The sequence below is a fragment of the Amblyraja radiata genome, chromosome 34, assembly GCF_010909765.2.
Source record: "Amblyraja radiata isolate CabotCenter1 chromosome 34, sAmbRad1.1.pri, whole genome shotgun sequence".
NCBI lineage: Eukaryota > Metazoa > Chordata > Chondrichthyes > Rajiformes > Rajidae > Amblyraja > Amblyraja radiata.
Window position 1 is genome coordinate 10,611,870 of NC_045989.1, and position 16,846 is coordinate 10,628,715.

The 16,846-nt window shown below is 41.4% G+C and overlaps 1 protein-coding gene across 4 annotated transcripts in view; it reads right to left on the reverse strand.

The window, feature by feature from the left end:
• The window catches only part of map2k5 (mitogen-activated protein kinase kinase 5), a 235,402-nt gene that overhangs the window by 208,094 nt on the left and 10,462 nt on the right, over positions 1-16,846 (reverse strand). For all 4 annotated transcript variants that reach the window (XM_033050038.1, XM_033050037.1, XM_033050039.1 and 1 more), the window contains exons 2-3: positions 14,659-14,707; positions 12,483-12,550 (exon numbers count right to left, since the gene is read on the reverse strand). In XM_033050038.1, the coding sequence (XP_032905929.1) occupies positions 12,483-12,550; positions 14,659-14,707 (117 nt within the window). The remainder of the gene's footprint in view (positions 1-12,482; positions 12,551-14,658; positions 14,708-16,846) is intronic.

A 16,846-nucleotide genomic window follows, 5' to 3' on the forward strand; every position in this document is an offset into this window, starting at 1 on the left:
TAGAACTCTTATATTTTATACATGACAAGTTACGAAGAATGCAAACTGATATTGTTGCAAAAAGGGAAAAGAACCATGTCATATTTGGATGAAGAGTGAAAGTAATTCTAAATCTCCTTTCTCATCAGCAAACAAGGTGAAATAAAGCGTCTGGACTGTGAAGGAAATGTGAATTAGAGCGAGATAACCTCAATGACATGTTGAGCTCTGAAAGACAAACAGATTGAGAGGCACCCTGGAGAGAGTGTAAGAAAAAAGGAGGAAGGCAACAGAGAAAGAGCAACACCAAGGAAGCAGAGAGCGTGAACGATAAGAGAGTGAGTGTTCTGGAATGCAGATAAAATGCAAGTGGCACACTGGGAAGAGTGTCCCAAAGCAGGTGGGAGAGCAAACAAACATGCTCCCACTATTGCCTTGAGATAATGAGCAAAAGAGAAAGGGAAGACAACAGTCAGAGTAACAACAGTAATGGCAAAGTGGGATAGTGAAATGTCAGAAAGTACGGGACTTAGTAACAGTCAGAGGAGAGGAAGACGAGGTTAGGCAGTGGGCATGAAAATTAAGATGAAATAGTGGTGGGGAAAATGAAAATATTCAACGTAGTATTTTAACATTAGGCTTTGAAGCAGAATTTGCATATGGTGAGAGTAGACTAGTAAAAACATTTAAAGGATATTTTTAGGATATACTTGGAACTGCATGTACTAGAATGTGGAAAAGTGCTGGAGTGTGGAGGGAATGGATAGGTGATGTTTAGGGCTGCGACCCTTCTTCAGGCTGATTGTAGTAGGGAGGTAGAACAAGACAAAAAAAGCCTGCAAGATTGATACAGGTGAGGGAGTTTTGATTTGCAAACAGATGGAGGAAGGCTAGAGATGAGAAGGGAAATGGATGGAGAGAGAGGTTATGGGATGGGTGACGGGGTGGAGAAATGTGTTTTTTAAGTTTGTCTCATTGTATAACTTGGGCACATCTCAACAAATAAATTTTGGGAATGATAAACTTGCCTTTCAGCACCTAATATCATTATAATTTTCGGCCAAATATAAAAGTACAGCAAAATCAAGGTTCCATTTATTCTGCTACAGGAATGAAGACAAACCCTCAACTATGCAACAGAATCGATGCTCTTTGTAACATCCTACACCAATGATCTTCATGCCCGTGTCAGAACTTAATGAACTGTTCTGGTAGTCATTATCAGTTTGAATGAGTTAGCTCTAACTTTATTTAATTGGTTGGCTCACAAGAGAGAAAGGCTTGCAACTCTTCTCTTGGTATTCCAACACGACAAATGGAAATGAAAAAACAATATGCTTACCCGCTACACCATCCATTTAAAATAGTACCATTGTTTAAATAACTGTAAAATGAGAAGGGAAATTACTATTCCATTATCACTGAAGCAATCTCCTACCCTCCCTTGCCGCAAAGTTACATCAGTCAATGTTGCCTTTAACAGTTTCGGCAAGCAGGAAATTATAGCAAGTCTCTAAACAATACTGCTATCGAAATTAAATCCAATTTTATATTGTGCTAGTGCTGCTAGCTCCTAATTAACAGGTTTTTCAGTTGTAATAAAGTAAACTTGCTACATTAGTTGAAGCAAATGGCTGAGGAGATCCAGTTTTGTCTGAGTTTTAGTGCTTTTTATGCCAATTGTAGTTTGCAGAACTCCTAACTGCACAAAACCCCAGATTAATCATGACACGATCACTAAGCACAATATAAAGGTGTCTTAAATAACACTGCCAGAACTGCTGCAGTTAGATTGGAATTGATGACTAGAATTCAAAAATATTCATTCATCATATCCTCTATGACTCTATACCCAATTTTCTCTTTGCATTTTCTAACCTTGGGACAGATCTGATTTTAAATCTATTATTTATATTAGCTCAACATTTTATGCAAAATCGGTTGCTTGACTTTAAGGATTCAGAATTGAAGATGGCAAAGAGTTAAATTGTGAAGTGGGGAGAAAAGTTATGAACAAAAATTGTGAAATCATAACTCTCAGCTGGGGGTTCAAACAAAATATTCAATTTGTCAGTAATTTCCAATCTGTGCGCTATATTTTAAGTCATTTATGAATGCATTCATCAATGGCAAATCCCGCTTTCATTGTCGTTTCTTAATTGCCCTAAAGAAATATTTCAATGCACAATTTTGACCAAATGCCATTAATTTTTGCCAGGAGTTTAATCTAATTTTAAAATACCACACTGTCAAGTTATTACCTTTTATTCCACAGTGCAACATAGACTAATTTTATAATAGTCTTTTAGGGGTTAAAGCCATCTCTTGTGGAAAGTGTTATTTAAAAAAGCCCAGGGGCTCATTTTTAATGAGCTGTAACTATTAAGTAATGCATAAAGGATACTAAAATTTATGGTGCATATAGCTATTATATAATGGAAAAAATCATTAAAAACTATTTTTCTTAATGTTCATGATGATCTGATCAGTAACTATGGAACTACTTCTAGAAATGTTAACAAAGCACTTTGTCCATTTTATCTTGAGAATTATCTTAGACCTCCTCTTGCATCTGGCCACTGCAATGGACACACAAATATTTCACCTGTCTACAGAATTGTCATCACCGTTATGTGTTCATTGGATATAGGATTGATGACAAGATTTATCATTTATTGCTCATCCCTTATGTCCTTAAGGTGGTGGTGAGTCATCTTTGTGAATTCCCATGTGATGAAGCTACTACACTGCACAAAGAGTTCCAGGATTTGGTTCAGTGATCAAGAAAAAACAATCAATATTACAAGCCACAATCATGAAAATTATTTTTAGAGATGGCCCTCCTTGCGTTACAATTGAGAACATATATGCAGCTTCTGAAAATTCTAGCATTTACTGGCTTATCTGCATAAGAATAGTGACCACAGCTTTAAGATGACCTCACAACATCGATGACAATTATTTGGATTTTAACAAAATGTAATATTTGCCATGTTAAGGTAAGAATGTTAAAACTAATACTTTTCTATATCTGTACAAATTTTTTTGAATAAACTGTTTTAGTTTAGATTTATCAGTTTACAAAAATGGCAAAATTGCAGTAAATATTTCTTTTTTTCATTGATCAAAGGTTGTTTTGACATAAAGCCCACTAATACTTACGGATTAGGTGCTATTAGTCTTAAGAACATTAAGCTATCACAGATATGCCAGGATAGTGATTTCAAATGGCATGACAGTGGTAGAAAGCATATCCATTATCGCAATTCCTGACAAAACGATTTACCAATTTAAAAGAAGCCAGAGGTAAACAATTGGCAGCAGAAAGAAAGGATACAAACTGCTGAAGTAACTCAGCGGGTCAGGTAGCAGCCCTGGAAAACACTTTTTTGTAAACATGCAAAGAAACATGCCTGGTTTCTAAATAATTGGCAGAATATTTTAAATACACGTTCATGAAAAGTACAAGCATAATCATTGGTACGTTATATTATTGTTTTCTTTGTTTCACAGGCAGTTCCTGGGATCAAATATGACTTGGAGTCATAGAGCCATACAGCATGGAGATAGTCTCTTTGGCCCAACTTTCCCATGCGACCAAGATACCTCATCTACATTAGTCCTGCCAGGCTGCGTTGGCCCATATCTCTCTAAACTTGCTGTCACTTCATTTCTTTAGGTTCGGATATAGCTGAGGAAGACCCGCAAACAAAGCCATAGAGTAGATGGTGCCTGAGGGGATTAGCAGAAGAGTAAACGGTTTATTTCCTCCAGTTTTGACAGTGGGCTTCTGTAAGTTCCTGATGAATGGACTCGGCCTTCTCAAATGCTTATGCTATTCTATTTTGTGCAGTGATAAGACAGGGATTGCAACAAATTAGTGGGAATATTATACGTTTGCAAGAAAGCTTTATGTTTTATGCTTACAAAATGCGTAACCAACCCATGGAGCTCACCTAATGGAAATACGGCCTCTGTTGTGTCTATTGACTGTCGAGGATGCTGACTGGTTTATTTATCCTGCCAACAGATTCTGAGGACTTTATCAAGAGGGTGTTGATGTTTGACATTCATATTCAGCTTTAGTATTCATATAGTGGCTCATAATCATATGACATTGACCAACATTGGAAACATTATTTTATTATTTTCCCTCCACTTGCACTGAATGTGGTGTGTGGGTTATTTGGGTGGCAGAAAGAATAAAATAACAGTACTACACACAGGAAAAAAGTAGACACATAGCAAACTATTCATGGAAAACTAAAAAAAAAAATGGTTGATGAATTAAACAGATATTTTAGCTTGCCTTTGATTCAGAAGACATGCAATGACAGTAAGGAATGCAACGACAGTAAGGAATGCAATGACAGTAAGGAATGCAATGACAGTAAGGAATTTTAAGTAACTGATTGACATTAGAAATGGAGAAAGAAAAAGGACTGTAACTAGGGAAAACTTTTGGAACTAACAGTCAATATCCAAGGGTTCTAAAACAAGGTACAATGGTGGGATGTTGGCGCAGTGGTAGAGTTGCTATCTTACAGCACCAGTGACCTGGGCTTAATCCGGACTATAGTAATAATTTTGGCTCAAGTTAGCCATGCCTCATGCCAAAGATGACAAATGGAAAACTGCACAGGTAAATTCTATTTGCATTAAAAAAGGATTAATGAAATGGGCGCCAACCCGAGGCATGGTGCCCGCCCACCTCATTGTGACATCATAAGTCGAAGCTGGTTGAAGGATCCGTGTGTGAAAGGCAGTTAAAAAGGCCAATTTACTTTTTTATTAAATTTTATTCACCAATAATGTGAAATATAGGATCAAATCTTAAGTGAACCTGATCACTGCGTGGAGGGGAAAAATGTGAGTCAGAATATGTAAAAATGTAAGGGCTATCGCGCAGCATTTTGGCAAAAATACAAAAACACATACAAGATGAGACTTTTATAGGTATAGAGATATCCTGATCACTAACGTTCAGTTTGGATTCTGCCAGGAACTCATCTTCAGATCAGGCTTTGTTTCAAAGTCCAGAGACGAAATAAATGAGACTGCTCAACTTCAAGGCACCATTTGATCCTATTGACCAGAAATATTAACAATTTCTTCTGCATAGATGATGCCTGACCCCTTGAGTATTTGCAGATTTTTTTTGTTTTATTTCATTGATCTCAAGGTGGAGAATAACGATCAAGAGGCAAGTTCAAATCCTATTGCACCCACTGGGAAACGCAAATCCAGTTCATTAAATAATGTGATGTAAAAGCTAGTACTGAAAGTGTGAACTAATCAAGATTTGAAACTGCTTTATTGAAACTTATCTACTTTTCAGTTGTGGTGTTTTAGAAATAAATCCTAGTTATTTACCTTGCATGGTTTTATAATGCCACGCTCGTCTTCATGGTGATTTGGCAATTTGTACTTCCAGATCCCTTTGCTATCCAATCCTTACTTTTTAAGTAAAATGTTAATTTGCAAACCCTTATCATTATCACTAAAGTATAATAGCTAGTGCAGAAACTTATTGGCTAATTACATGTCCTAAGTTCATTGACAATGGGTAAACCAAAGAATCATTTTTATTTTTACGTTTTTTTAAATATTTAAATGATTTCATTCTAACTTTTGTTGTGACTGTTAAATAACTAACAATGGTGCTGTGTTAAATGTTTAAGTTTAAAAAAAAAAATCAAGAATGCTGTGCTGAAGTGGATAACTCACACCAAGATTAAATTATTTTCTCCTTCTAAATGGTCAGGAACGTTCTGTCTTTGCTTTATTACAGAAAGAAACACAAATATATATTTTGTACAAATAGATTTATTTTGGCTATTGCCCTGTGTAGTATTTTGGTGGCAAAAGACACCAATAGTCTTGACATCAATTTCATGCAGAATATCTTAAAGTTAATCTTTTGATCTGGTAGCATCCAACAAAGCTAGGGTTCAACAAATACAATTTTAAAAGCTAGATAAAATATCGTTATTGTCAAGCCATGGCAGCAGAACATCTCCATGGCTGAGATCTTCAAATTTTAAATGGGCATCTCTTCTTCCATTACAACAGTGAAACAAGAATTATTTCAGTAAATCTCCATGCCTACAATCCTGATTCTAGGAAATCCTAGCATTCTCCAGGTGAGAGCAATCTGTCAACAAAGCCAATTTGTGTGTATTGAAAGCTATTATCAATATGCAAGAAATTAGAGAATTAAAAGAGAAAGATGGCTTCAGGCAGTATTTTGTGATCCAGAGGCTGATAATTTTTTCTGTCTGCCAAAGAAGATACTTAAATCTAACATATAGTAAATTTGAGAAATTATGATGAAGAAATAAATTAGCTTTGGTAATTTCAAAAAAAAGGACAAGATTTGTTAGGACTAATAAATCTACGTTTCCAAAATTTAGATTTTCAGATATTATGTGTAGTGTGTTGAATTATTGTATATTACAGATAATAAAAACTTTGATAAAACAAGGCATCACTGCCTTCAAGGCCCATGCCACGCTGGTTTGTTTGCAACATTACTAATGACTAGGTATGACACAGCTCACTCTTTTGACATTCCATATTACGAATGTTAATGCGAAACCCATTCCCTATTGTCATTTCTTTTGGTAACTATTACATTGAATAACATCGCACATCTATAATTATGTCACATTGTAAATCTAGTAATGTATCTGAATTTGTGTTACTGAACAATCCATAAAAACTATTACATCTATCCAATCTAAGGTCTAGTGATATTTTAAATGCATGAGAAGTACAAAGCTATTGCTGGACTTTGCTAACAGTGTAAAACTATAATGACGAGTAATCTAAGATACTGAGACTATTCCATTGTACCAGCAAAGGTAAACAGATTAATAAAAATGTTATAAATTATGTATGACTTTCACAGTGCATACAAGTAGATTGATTCCCAAACTAAAGGAAACAATGCTAAATAGCACCCATGTAAAACAGTAAGATTGAAAGTTAATGCACCCAGGAAGGTATTGAGGTAAAGAATACTTCTTCATTAACAGTGTAAAAAGAGTCTAATACATTATTCTAAAAAATAGGTCAATATTTGAAATGAAAATGCAGAGCTGTGGGAAATGCTTTTTTTCCTGCTGTGCAGTGGCTTAAGAGATTGTGTACCATGAACTGAAATTAAACATTGATACCTTTTATACTACAAACCACTTGAATCTTGTTCAGAAATTATCATTGGCTCTTGATAAAGACATAGTACATAATAATCTAATGATATTCCAGCTTTTGTTCTTATAGTAAACCGGAATGTCTTGGCAGCACTGGAGTAGCTAAAAGAGTTTCAATCCTGACAGCTATCCCAGTCTTTTCTGTTGGAAAATGTAACTGGAAACAAGGTTGTGGGCAATTGTCATACATTCCACAGTGTAATAGTCCAGTTGCATTCACAGCCTGAATTCTTGCAAATATGGGAAATTGCTTCATGGTTCATTTACGAGTACTCTTTTCAAACGTTGTACAGGAACAAGAAAACAATTAGTGCTTTTGCTTCACAGCTCCAGTGACCCAGGTTTGGTCCTAACTTCAGGTGTTGGCTGTGTTGAGTTTGAATTTTCTCCATGCAATCATACAGGTTTTTCCTCATGTCCCACAGAAACTGGTAGGTTAAATAGTTATTAGTAGGTAAAATACCACGTGTGCAGATGAGTGACAAGAAAATCAAAGGGAGCTGATGAACATGAGAGACAATAGGTTACAGGGAAATAAGGGGGGGGATGGATTTCTCTGCTAAGAGATAGAAGAGACTCAATGGGCTGAATGGATTCCATCTGCGTTATAATCTATATATATCTTCTATATTACTAAAAGTCTGTTCTTGACCGGTTTTGGCCATCTGTGCTGCGATTTCCGAGAGAACGCCGCCACCTACAGCCGTCATTTTTGGCCACCTTGCTCAGAGCACCCCTCCGCCGTATGTGTGCCGAGGATTTTTCCCGTCGATGAAAAATGACAGAGATATTAATGATTTTACAAAATTCCCCATTCTCTCTGCTGCCCCTGCTGGCGGCAGGGGGGAGGGACTATAAAACCAGGAATTGGTGTGCCTCAATCAGTGTCTGCAAGCTGGAGGGTCACGTTTCTCTGAGCTGTGAATAACACTGAACATATGTCTACTCAAATGTAAGTGTCCTTAGTGGTTCTAAAACGCTTGCAGAATGTGTCTATTGGTTTTAAAATGTTTGCAAAAAGTGTTTATTGGTTCTAAAATGTTTGCAAAAAGTGTCTCTTTGATTCTACAATGCTTGCAGAATGTGTCTTTTTTGGTTCTAAAATGTTTTTTTTAGGTTCTCCCCCTCTCCTCTCTCCACCCCCCCCCCCTCTCCTCTCTCCACCCCCCCCCCCTCTCCTCTCTCCACCCCCCCCCTCTCCTCTCTCCACCCCCCCCTCTCCTCTCCCACCCCCCCCCTCTCCCTCTCTCCCCCCCCCCTCTCCTCTCTCTCCCCCCTCTCCTCTCTCTCCCCCCTCTCCTCTCTCCCCCCCTCGTCCTCTCATCCCCCCCCTCTCCTCTCTCCCCCCCTCTCCTCTCCCCCCCCCCCTCCTCTCCCCCCCCCTCCTCTCCCCCCCCCCTCTCCTCTCCCCCCCCCCCCTCTCCTCTCCCCCCCCCTCTCCTCTCCTCTCCCCCCCCCTCTCCTCTCCCCCCCTTCTCCTCTCTCTCCCCCCCTTCTCCTCTCTCCCCCCCCTTCTCCTCTCTCCCCCCCCTTCTCCTCTCTCCCCCCCCTTCTCCTCTCTCCCCCCCCTTCTCCTCTCTCCCCCCCCTTCTCCTCTCCCCCCCCCTCTCCTCTCTCCCCCCCTCTCCTCTCTCCCCCCCTCTCCTCTCTCCCCGCCCTCTCCTCTCCCCCCCCCTCTCCTCTCTCCCCGCCCTCTCCTCTCTCCCCCCGCTCCTCTCTCCCCCCTCCTCTCTCCCCCCCCCTCTCTCCTCTCTCCCCCCCCTCCCTCTCCTCTCTCCACCCCCCCTCTCCTCTCTCCACCCCCCCTCTCCTCTCTCCACCCCCCTCTCCTCTCTCCACCCCCCCTCTCCTCTCTCCCCCCCCCCTCTCCTCTCCCCCCCCCTCTCCTCTTTCCACACCCCCCCTCCCTCTCCTCTCCTCCCCCCCTCCCTCTCCTCTGCACCCCTTCCCTCTCCTCGCCTCTCCTCCTCTGCTCTCCCCCCCCTTTCCTCTCCCCCCCTCTCCTCTCTCCCCTCTCCTCTCTCCTCGCGCTCTCTCCCCCCCTCTCCCTCTCTCCCCCCCCCTCTCCTCCCCCCTCTCCTCTCCTCCCCCCCCTCATCCTCTCCCCCCCTCTCCTCTTCCCCCCCCTCTCCTCTTTCCCCCCCTCTCCTCTTTCCCCCCCCCCTCTTCCTCTTCCCCCCCCCCTCTCCTCTCCCCCCCCCCCTCTCCTCTCCCCCCCCCCTCTCTCTGTCTCTGCCCCTTCTCTCTCTGCCCTCACTCTCTGCTCTCACCTCTCTGCCATCACTCTCTGCTCTCTACCCCCACCCCCCCCCCCCTCTCGAGGTGTGACTGCAAGTTGGGGGCTATGCGTCAGTAGATAGGGTGTTTATGGGGTAAAAGGAGCAAATTAATAATATTAATATAATATCAAGGGGGGTAATTAGCGTGAGTGCTGGGGGGGGGGGGAGTTAGTGTGTGTGACGCTGCATGCCGCCTCCCCCCCCACAACCGCACGTTGGGGGAACAGACCCAACGGGTCTGCACTTGGTCTAGTAGGTACTATGCATATAATGTCTTAGAATATAGATATATAATTTGAATTAGCCTATTAATTAACGATAATAATTTTCCTTGCTTGCGGAAACAAAATCAAAAACACCTATTCAGACTGTACTTCAACCAAAGCAATTGTTTTAAGCCTAATATTTGGAGGAAAACAATTAATGAACGAAGACTGAAACAAATATTCTAAATTAGACCACATGTTTAGCAGGGTAACAATAACATTGAGCAAAACACAAAATGCTGGAGGAACACAGCAGGTCTGGCAGCATCTGTGGAGGGAATGGACAGTCGGGACCATTCTTTAGACATTGTACAGGGAAGTGAAAGATGGAAAAGAGAGGTTAGTGATAGGCGGATACACTTAACCTTTATATCTATGAAGATTAAAGCAAAAAAATCACTTTTGCCCTCGATAAAGTTTGGGACAAAGATCCATCATTCATTTATTTGCCTCTGTACTCCACAATTTGAGATTTGTCATACAAAAAAAAATAATAATATGTGGTTAAAGTGCACATTGTCAGATTTTAATAAGGCCATTTGTATACATTTTGGTTTCAACATGTAGAAAATTACAGCAGTGTTTATACATAGTCCCCTGATTTCAGGGCACTATAATGTTTGGGACACAGCAATGTCATGTAAGTCTCAATCCAGCGCTAAATGCAGCTCAACTCTGCCTGTCTCGCCAGGTTAACCTACAGCCCTGCCTGGACTGACGGGACACCAGCGCAGCTTCTCTGCGCTGGCTGTACACCTGGGCCATATTTCCCGCAAGTCCAGGCAGGGCTGTAGGTTAACCTGGCGGGGCAGGCAGAGTTGAGCTGGGTTTAGCACTGCTTCTCTGCGCTGGGGGCACAGCTCCCGTCTGTCTCCCGACTTCTCTGGCCAACCCCGGGCGGGGGGGGAGGGGGGGGGGGGGGGCACTCGGGTGGGGGCGGGACAATGCCGGAGAGCTGGGATCGATCCTGGCTGCGGATGAGGCGCAGGTCTGTGCCGAGAGTGTTTTGGCACGTCTCCTTCCTCCAATCACCGCGCTGAATTATCATGTCCCGCCCCCATTGCCTGCTGACCGACGTCTCTCGTCCAAACGGCGCCCTCGATCAGCAGTCTCACCCCCACTGTCTCGCGGAAAGCGGAGATTTCACCGAGTTTTAAAATCCGGATTACAAAAAAATGGGGGGCGGGGAGACTGCTCCCACCTCTCAAAACAGGGGGGGCGTGTCCCACCTGTCCCCCCCCCCCCAGGATTTCCGCCCCTGCTTTGCATGCAATGACAGCTTGAAGGCTGCGATTCATGGACATCACCAGTTGCTGGATGTCTTCTCTGGTACTGCTCTGCCAAGCCTATATTGCAGCCATCTTTAGCTTATGCTTGTTTTGGCGGCTAGTCCCCTTCAGCTTTCTCCTCATGCTCAATTGGGTCCAGATCAGGTGATTGATGGCCACTCAAGAATTGCCAATTTTTTGGCTTTGAAACACTCTTTTGTTGCTTGAGCAGTATGTTTGGGATCATTGGCTTGTTGTAGAAAGAACTGCCAGCCAATGAGTTTTGAGGCATTTGTTTGAACTTGAGCAGATAGGATGTGTCTATACACTTCAGAATTCATTATGCTACTACCATCAGCAGTTGTATCATCAATGAAGATAAGTGGGCCAGTACCTTCAGCAGCCATACATGCCCAGGCCATAACACCCCAACCACCGTGTTTCACAGATAAGGTGGTAAGCTTTGGATCTTGGGTAGTTCCTTCTCTCTTCCATACTTTGCTCTTGCCATCACTCTGATATAAATTAATCTTAGTCTCATCTGTACACAAGACCTTTTACCAGAACTGTGGTTGCTCTTTTAATTACTTCTTGCAAACTGTAACCCGACCATCCTATTTTTGCGGCTAACCAGTGGTTTGCATCTTGCAGTGTGGCCTCTGTATTTCTGTTCAAGAAGTCTTCTGCGGACATTGGTCATTGACAAATCCACACCTCCTGAAGAGTGTTTCTGATCTGTCGGACAGGTGTTTGAGTTTTTTACTTTATTATAGAGAGAATTCTTCTGTTATCAGCAGTGGAGGTCTTCCTTGGCCTGTCAGTCTCTTTGCGATTAGTAAGCTTACCAGTGCTCTCTTTCTTCTTAATTATGTTGCAAACAGTTGATTTTGTTAAGCCTAAGGATTGGCTGATGTCTCTAACAGTTTTATTCTTGTTTCTCAGTCTCATAATGGCTTCTTTGACTTTCATTGGCATAACTTTGGTCCTCATGTTGATAAACAGCAATAAAAGTTTCCAAAGGTGATGGAGAGACTGGATGAGAAACCAGGTGCTGAGAGCTCTCTTATTCCTGCATTGAGGAGACAATTAAACACACCTGAGCAATTACAAACGCCTGTGAAGCCATGTGTCTGAAACATTATGGTGCCCTGAATTGGGGGGGGGGGGGGGAACTATGTATAAGCTGTAATTTCCACATGGCGAAAGCATAATGTATAAAAATACGCTTATATATAATCTGACAATATGCACTTTAACCACACACAATTTTTTTCTATTACAAATCTCAAATTGTGGAGTACAGAGGCAAATGAATAAATGATGGGTCTTTGTCCCAAACATTATGGAGGGCACTGCACTTCATAAAAGTTCATTGAATCATTGTACTTATAAATAACAAATCTAAAATTTGACAGATTCTCAAGATGGAAATACCACTTAGTTTGGAGGCAGTACAAAATTCATAAATGTACCTACATATGATAACATGGCTTTCATTTCTTCATCACTGCGCACTGTGATTCGATCCCCATCTTCATCTTCATCTTAAAAAAAAAACAAAATACAATTATGATTTAGTTGGACAATGCAACATATTAAATAGAGCAATGGAGTGCAAAACAGATAACAATACAATACAATAAAATAAAGAACACAACACACAATAGAGTTCAACATAAAACATCCCACACAGCAGAATCAAAAGTTTCCCACTGTGAGGGAAGGCACCAAAGTCAGTCTCTCCCTCGATGTTCACCCGTGGTCGGGGCCTCCGGAGCCCTCCGCAGTCGCCGCTACGGGCAGCCCGCCGCTCAGGCCCGCTCGCCGGGATGTTGGAACTCCGACGTTGGGACTGGAGGCCAACCTCAGCGGGCTTGAACCTCCGAATCAGCCGCTTCCCACCGGAGTCCGCGGCTCACGACGTCCCCAGGCTCCGCCGGGCGGAGATTCACACTGGCGGCCTTCGGCAAAGGGCCCCAGGGACTCTGCGATGCTGTAGTCAGCGCCGCCTGCTCTGGGTCCTTCGGTGCAGCGCCCCTAGTGGAACCGATGACTAAAGAAATTCCTCCTCATCTCCTTCCTAAAGGAACATCCTTTAATTCTGAGGCTATGACGTCTGATCCTAGACTCTCCTACTCAGCAGGTTAGGCAGCATCTCTGGAGAACATGTACAAGTCATGTTTTGGGTTAAGACCCTTCTTCAGACTGATTATTATAGGAAGAAAGCAGGAAAAGATGTATGGTTGGGACATAGCAATTGATATCAGTGAGAGGGTTTTTTTTTGTTTGGCAAATGGGTGGACAAAAGCCAGAGATGAAAAGACAAAAAAGCTGTGAGATAAGGCGTGCAATGTGAAGCCAGATAAATGGATGGAGGTAGCGGTGAAAAGGGATGGGGAAAAGAGGAAAAGGGGAATAGGACAGTGGAAGATAAGAAATGAGGGGGGTGTAGGGTGGGGGGGGGGGGGGGGAATTGTTTGTTGGTTAGTTACCTAAAAATTAGAGGTCAATATTACAAGTCATATATTGTTGAGCTGTGAGCTACCCAAAGGGAATACGAGTGTTATTCTTCCAGCTTGCACGTGGCCATGCTCTGCAAAGGAGGAGGCCCAGGAGAGGTTGGAATGGGAGGGGAATGAAATAGATTAGCAACCAGGAGATCCAGCAAGCTCTGGCAAACCAGGCGCATGTGTTCGGTAAAAACAGTCACCTAAACGAAGGAAGAAGTTGCTGTTCCAAGAAAATAGGCCTGAAAATTCTGTACGAACCACAGCAATTTTTATGCAGCTTGCAGCATTTTATTTGTAACCATGAGGAAGTTCGGACTTTACTATTAATCTAAGCACACTCTGATGTGGTGCCAAACAGTAGAGAGTGGACTTCCTGCAGTTACTCAGCTGTTCTAATAGGGAATGTGGCACCATTGAGCCGAGTTTGATATAGGTATGTCAACTTAATCAAAGCAGAATGGTGATTACATAATTTACAATTTAATTTATTTAAATGCTTTTAATTGTTTTTCAGTATTTTCCAGGATTTATGTATTTTAACTTCATTTTAAAAATATTTAATTCTTTTTTAAAAAGTTGTTAAATTTCATTGAAGAAGTTGTCCTCAGGAGATTAGTTTAAGCGAGCATTTAGTAGATAGCTAAGCAGCAAGCATGAGTAAAAATCACAAATCTGTGACAAAAAAAACATGTTACAGGATAAATAGGGTGTTACAATCGACTTTGCTGTGAAGATAATATTTGAATAAAGATAGGTTTGCATTTATTTAAATATTCAAGCTTCTCCTTTCATGCCTGCCTCGCACCCGATGCAATAATTCAAACGTCCGAATCTAGACTTAAAGTTTCCTCCAAATAGTGAATTTGATAGTCACCAGGTGCCGAAAAATGCAGAAACTCTAATCCTCAAACTTTCAAACTTGCATTGAAATAATTTACTGCACCAATCAACAATTGACTACAGGCCAAGCCAAATATTATAACTCTAGATAATAAAACTTTCATCCATGTACATTTCTCCAAATTAATATTCATTTTAAGCACACAAAATGCATGGTTAATAAAATGTAGATACTAACAAATAGGTCTCTGTTAATTGGACATTGTATTTAATATAGAACAAATCAATGAAAAAAAACTTACACTCAAATGCTGTTGTCGTCGTGTCTGGTAACACTTGACCAATAACATCCTAAAAACAAGGAATAAAAGTAATCAATCTACAAGAAACCCGAGGGATACATTGACATAATTGTACGTAGGTTTCTGCATTGCTTTCTGGAACTTAACATTCTTCATTAGCATTTTTTTGATTGAAAGGTACAGCATAGAAACAGGCTCTTTGGCCCACCGAAACCATACCAACCATCAAAATTTGGTAATGACACTTTTCAAAAACAGAAAGCAATAAACAGAGTTCATGACAGTCAGCTTCTGAACTTCTGAAAGCTTCAAGTGCACACTTTCAGCAAGTAAACCTATGTTCCAATATTTAGTCAGTTTTCCCATATTAAAAATATTTCTTTGGTCTCTCTCCCTCTCTCTCTCAAAGACAACGCTTTTGAGCAAATTATGGCTGCAAATTGTGACACATAATTTAAAACAAATTGAAGAACTTTTTAGTTCTTCTGAACAACATCAACACTGTTTAACCGATACAATATGATCAACAACTAAAACAAAGCCATGCTGTTTTTATTTCCTCCTCCCTTTTACCATTGATTTAAATCTCAACAAAGATAAATAATACAAGAAAATTATTAAAAATTTGACAGTGACTGCTGCATAATGGTTTATCATTACAGTTCTGGGACTTCTCCCAATTGGGGCTCAGCTGCCCTAAGATGTCATATCACATTCAGGGTTAATTCCATTTGCTAACATATTGGACAACAGCTGAGCACCCTGCAGAATCATGCCTCAGGACTTCAATACAACCGAAAACTAGAATATCAACATACTGCTAACTTGGTGGAGCATACAATTTACCAGGGTGACACACAAAAAGATAGCAATGGATCCCAAAGTTATAATCTTTATGCAAAACATTATGCAAAACATGATATCTTAAAAGCCAATAGACATAACATACTATTCAATTATGCTGCAGTAATTCCCTCCCAAAATATTTTTCTCAATATCCTCATTTGAAGAAAGTGCTGATTAACAAACCAATCTTCTAACTAGACTCTGCCTTCACCAGCAATGAGAAGGTTCTGCTTTGTACTGTATTTACACAAGTAATCAAAAATATAATAGCATCAAAACAAAGTGTGCATATGCGTGTGCATGCAGTGCTTGCTCTTTCTCACACACGCACAAAATAACAATGTTTTTATACCAAAAATAAACTTCATTCAGAATTTAAAATGCATACAGAATTAAAAGTGTAAAAAAAAAGTTTCAAACATTCTCATTGTCAATACATTTAGTTGCGTCATATTCAGTAGTGTTAACAGCCATCTTTAGACAAATACCCTTGCCACTCAAGTGGCCCCCTGGGGTGATATCCCTTCCCTTCTTTGTGGGGAGTCCCCACCAGACTCGGGCCCTCAATGTTCAGCAGTGCAACGACCCTAGACAGTGGTCCTCCTTCACAGAGCCTTGGCATTGACTGCACCAAGCTTCAGTGCATACCTCCTCATCTCCTCCTGCAGTTTGGAATGGGCCGGTCTACAACATTCCCTGATGGACATCCCATGCTGGGAGACCAACAGGTTTTGGGCAGATCAAAGAGCGTCTTTTAACAAGTTGATGATCCAGCAGCACTTGATGATTGTCTCCAAAATGTCTTTGCGAACAGCTCGTAAATCAGTGTTACGGGGCTGTTCGGGATGAAACGCAACATGAACATTTGCATCATTTTTCAGACCCTCTTCACAAATCCACACTCTGCAAAGAGGCAGGCAATCATCTCTCTGTGGCATGCTACTCTAGGGGCGGCTGCGTCAGTGGTAAGATTCCGACGGTAAAGGAAGGATCTGACTGGGAGGGCCCATCTTATCACTAGCCAAGCGAGATTTTATTTTATTGCTTGCTGGTGAGTTCAGGCGATGGGGCATTTTCCCAGACAAACTGGGCATTCTGCTGAGGGAACCACACCACAGGATCTACTGAGCTTGTCCGGGAGATTTTCTGTGCTGAACCCTGCCTAATAGACTTGTGATCGAACGTATTGGTCTGGAAGAACTTTTCCAGCGTACAGGCGGTGCTGCAGTGTTCAGCTGACTGGCACATTGCATGGCAGAGTTGCCAGCAATCCACTGTAAAACTGGGGACAGGTAATGACACTTGGTATCCACGTTCTTGGCTCAACACACAGCCTGATGCA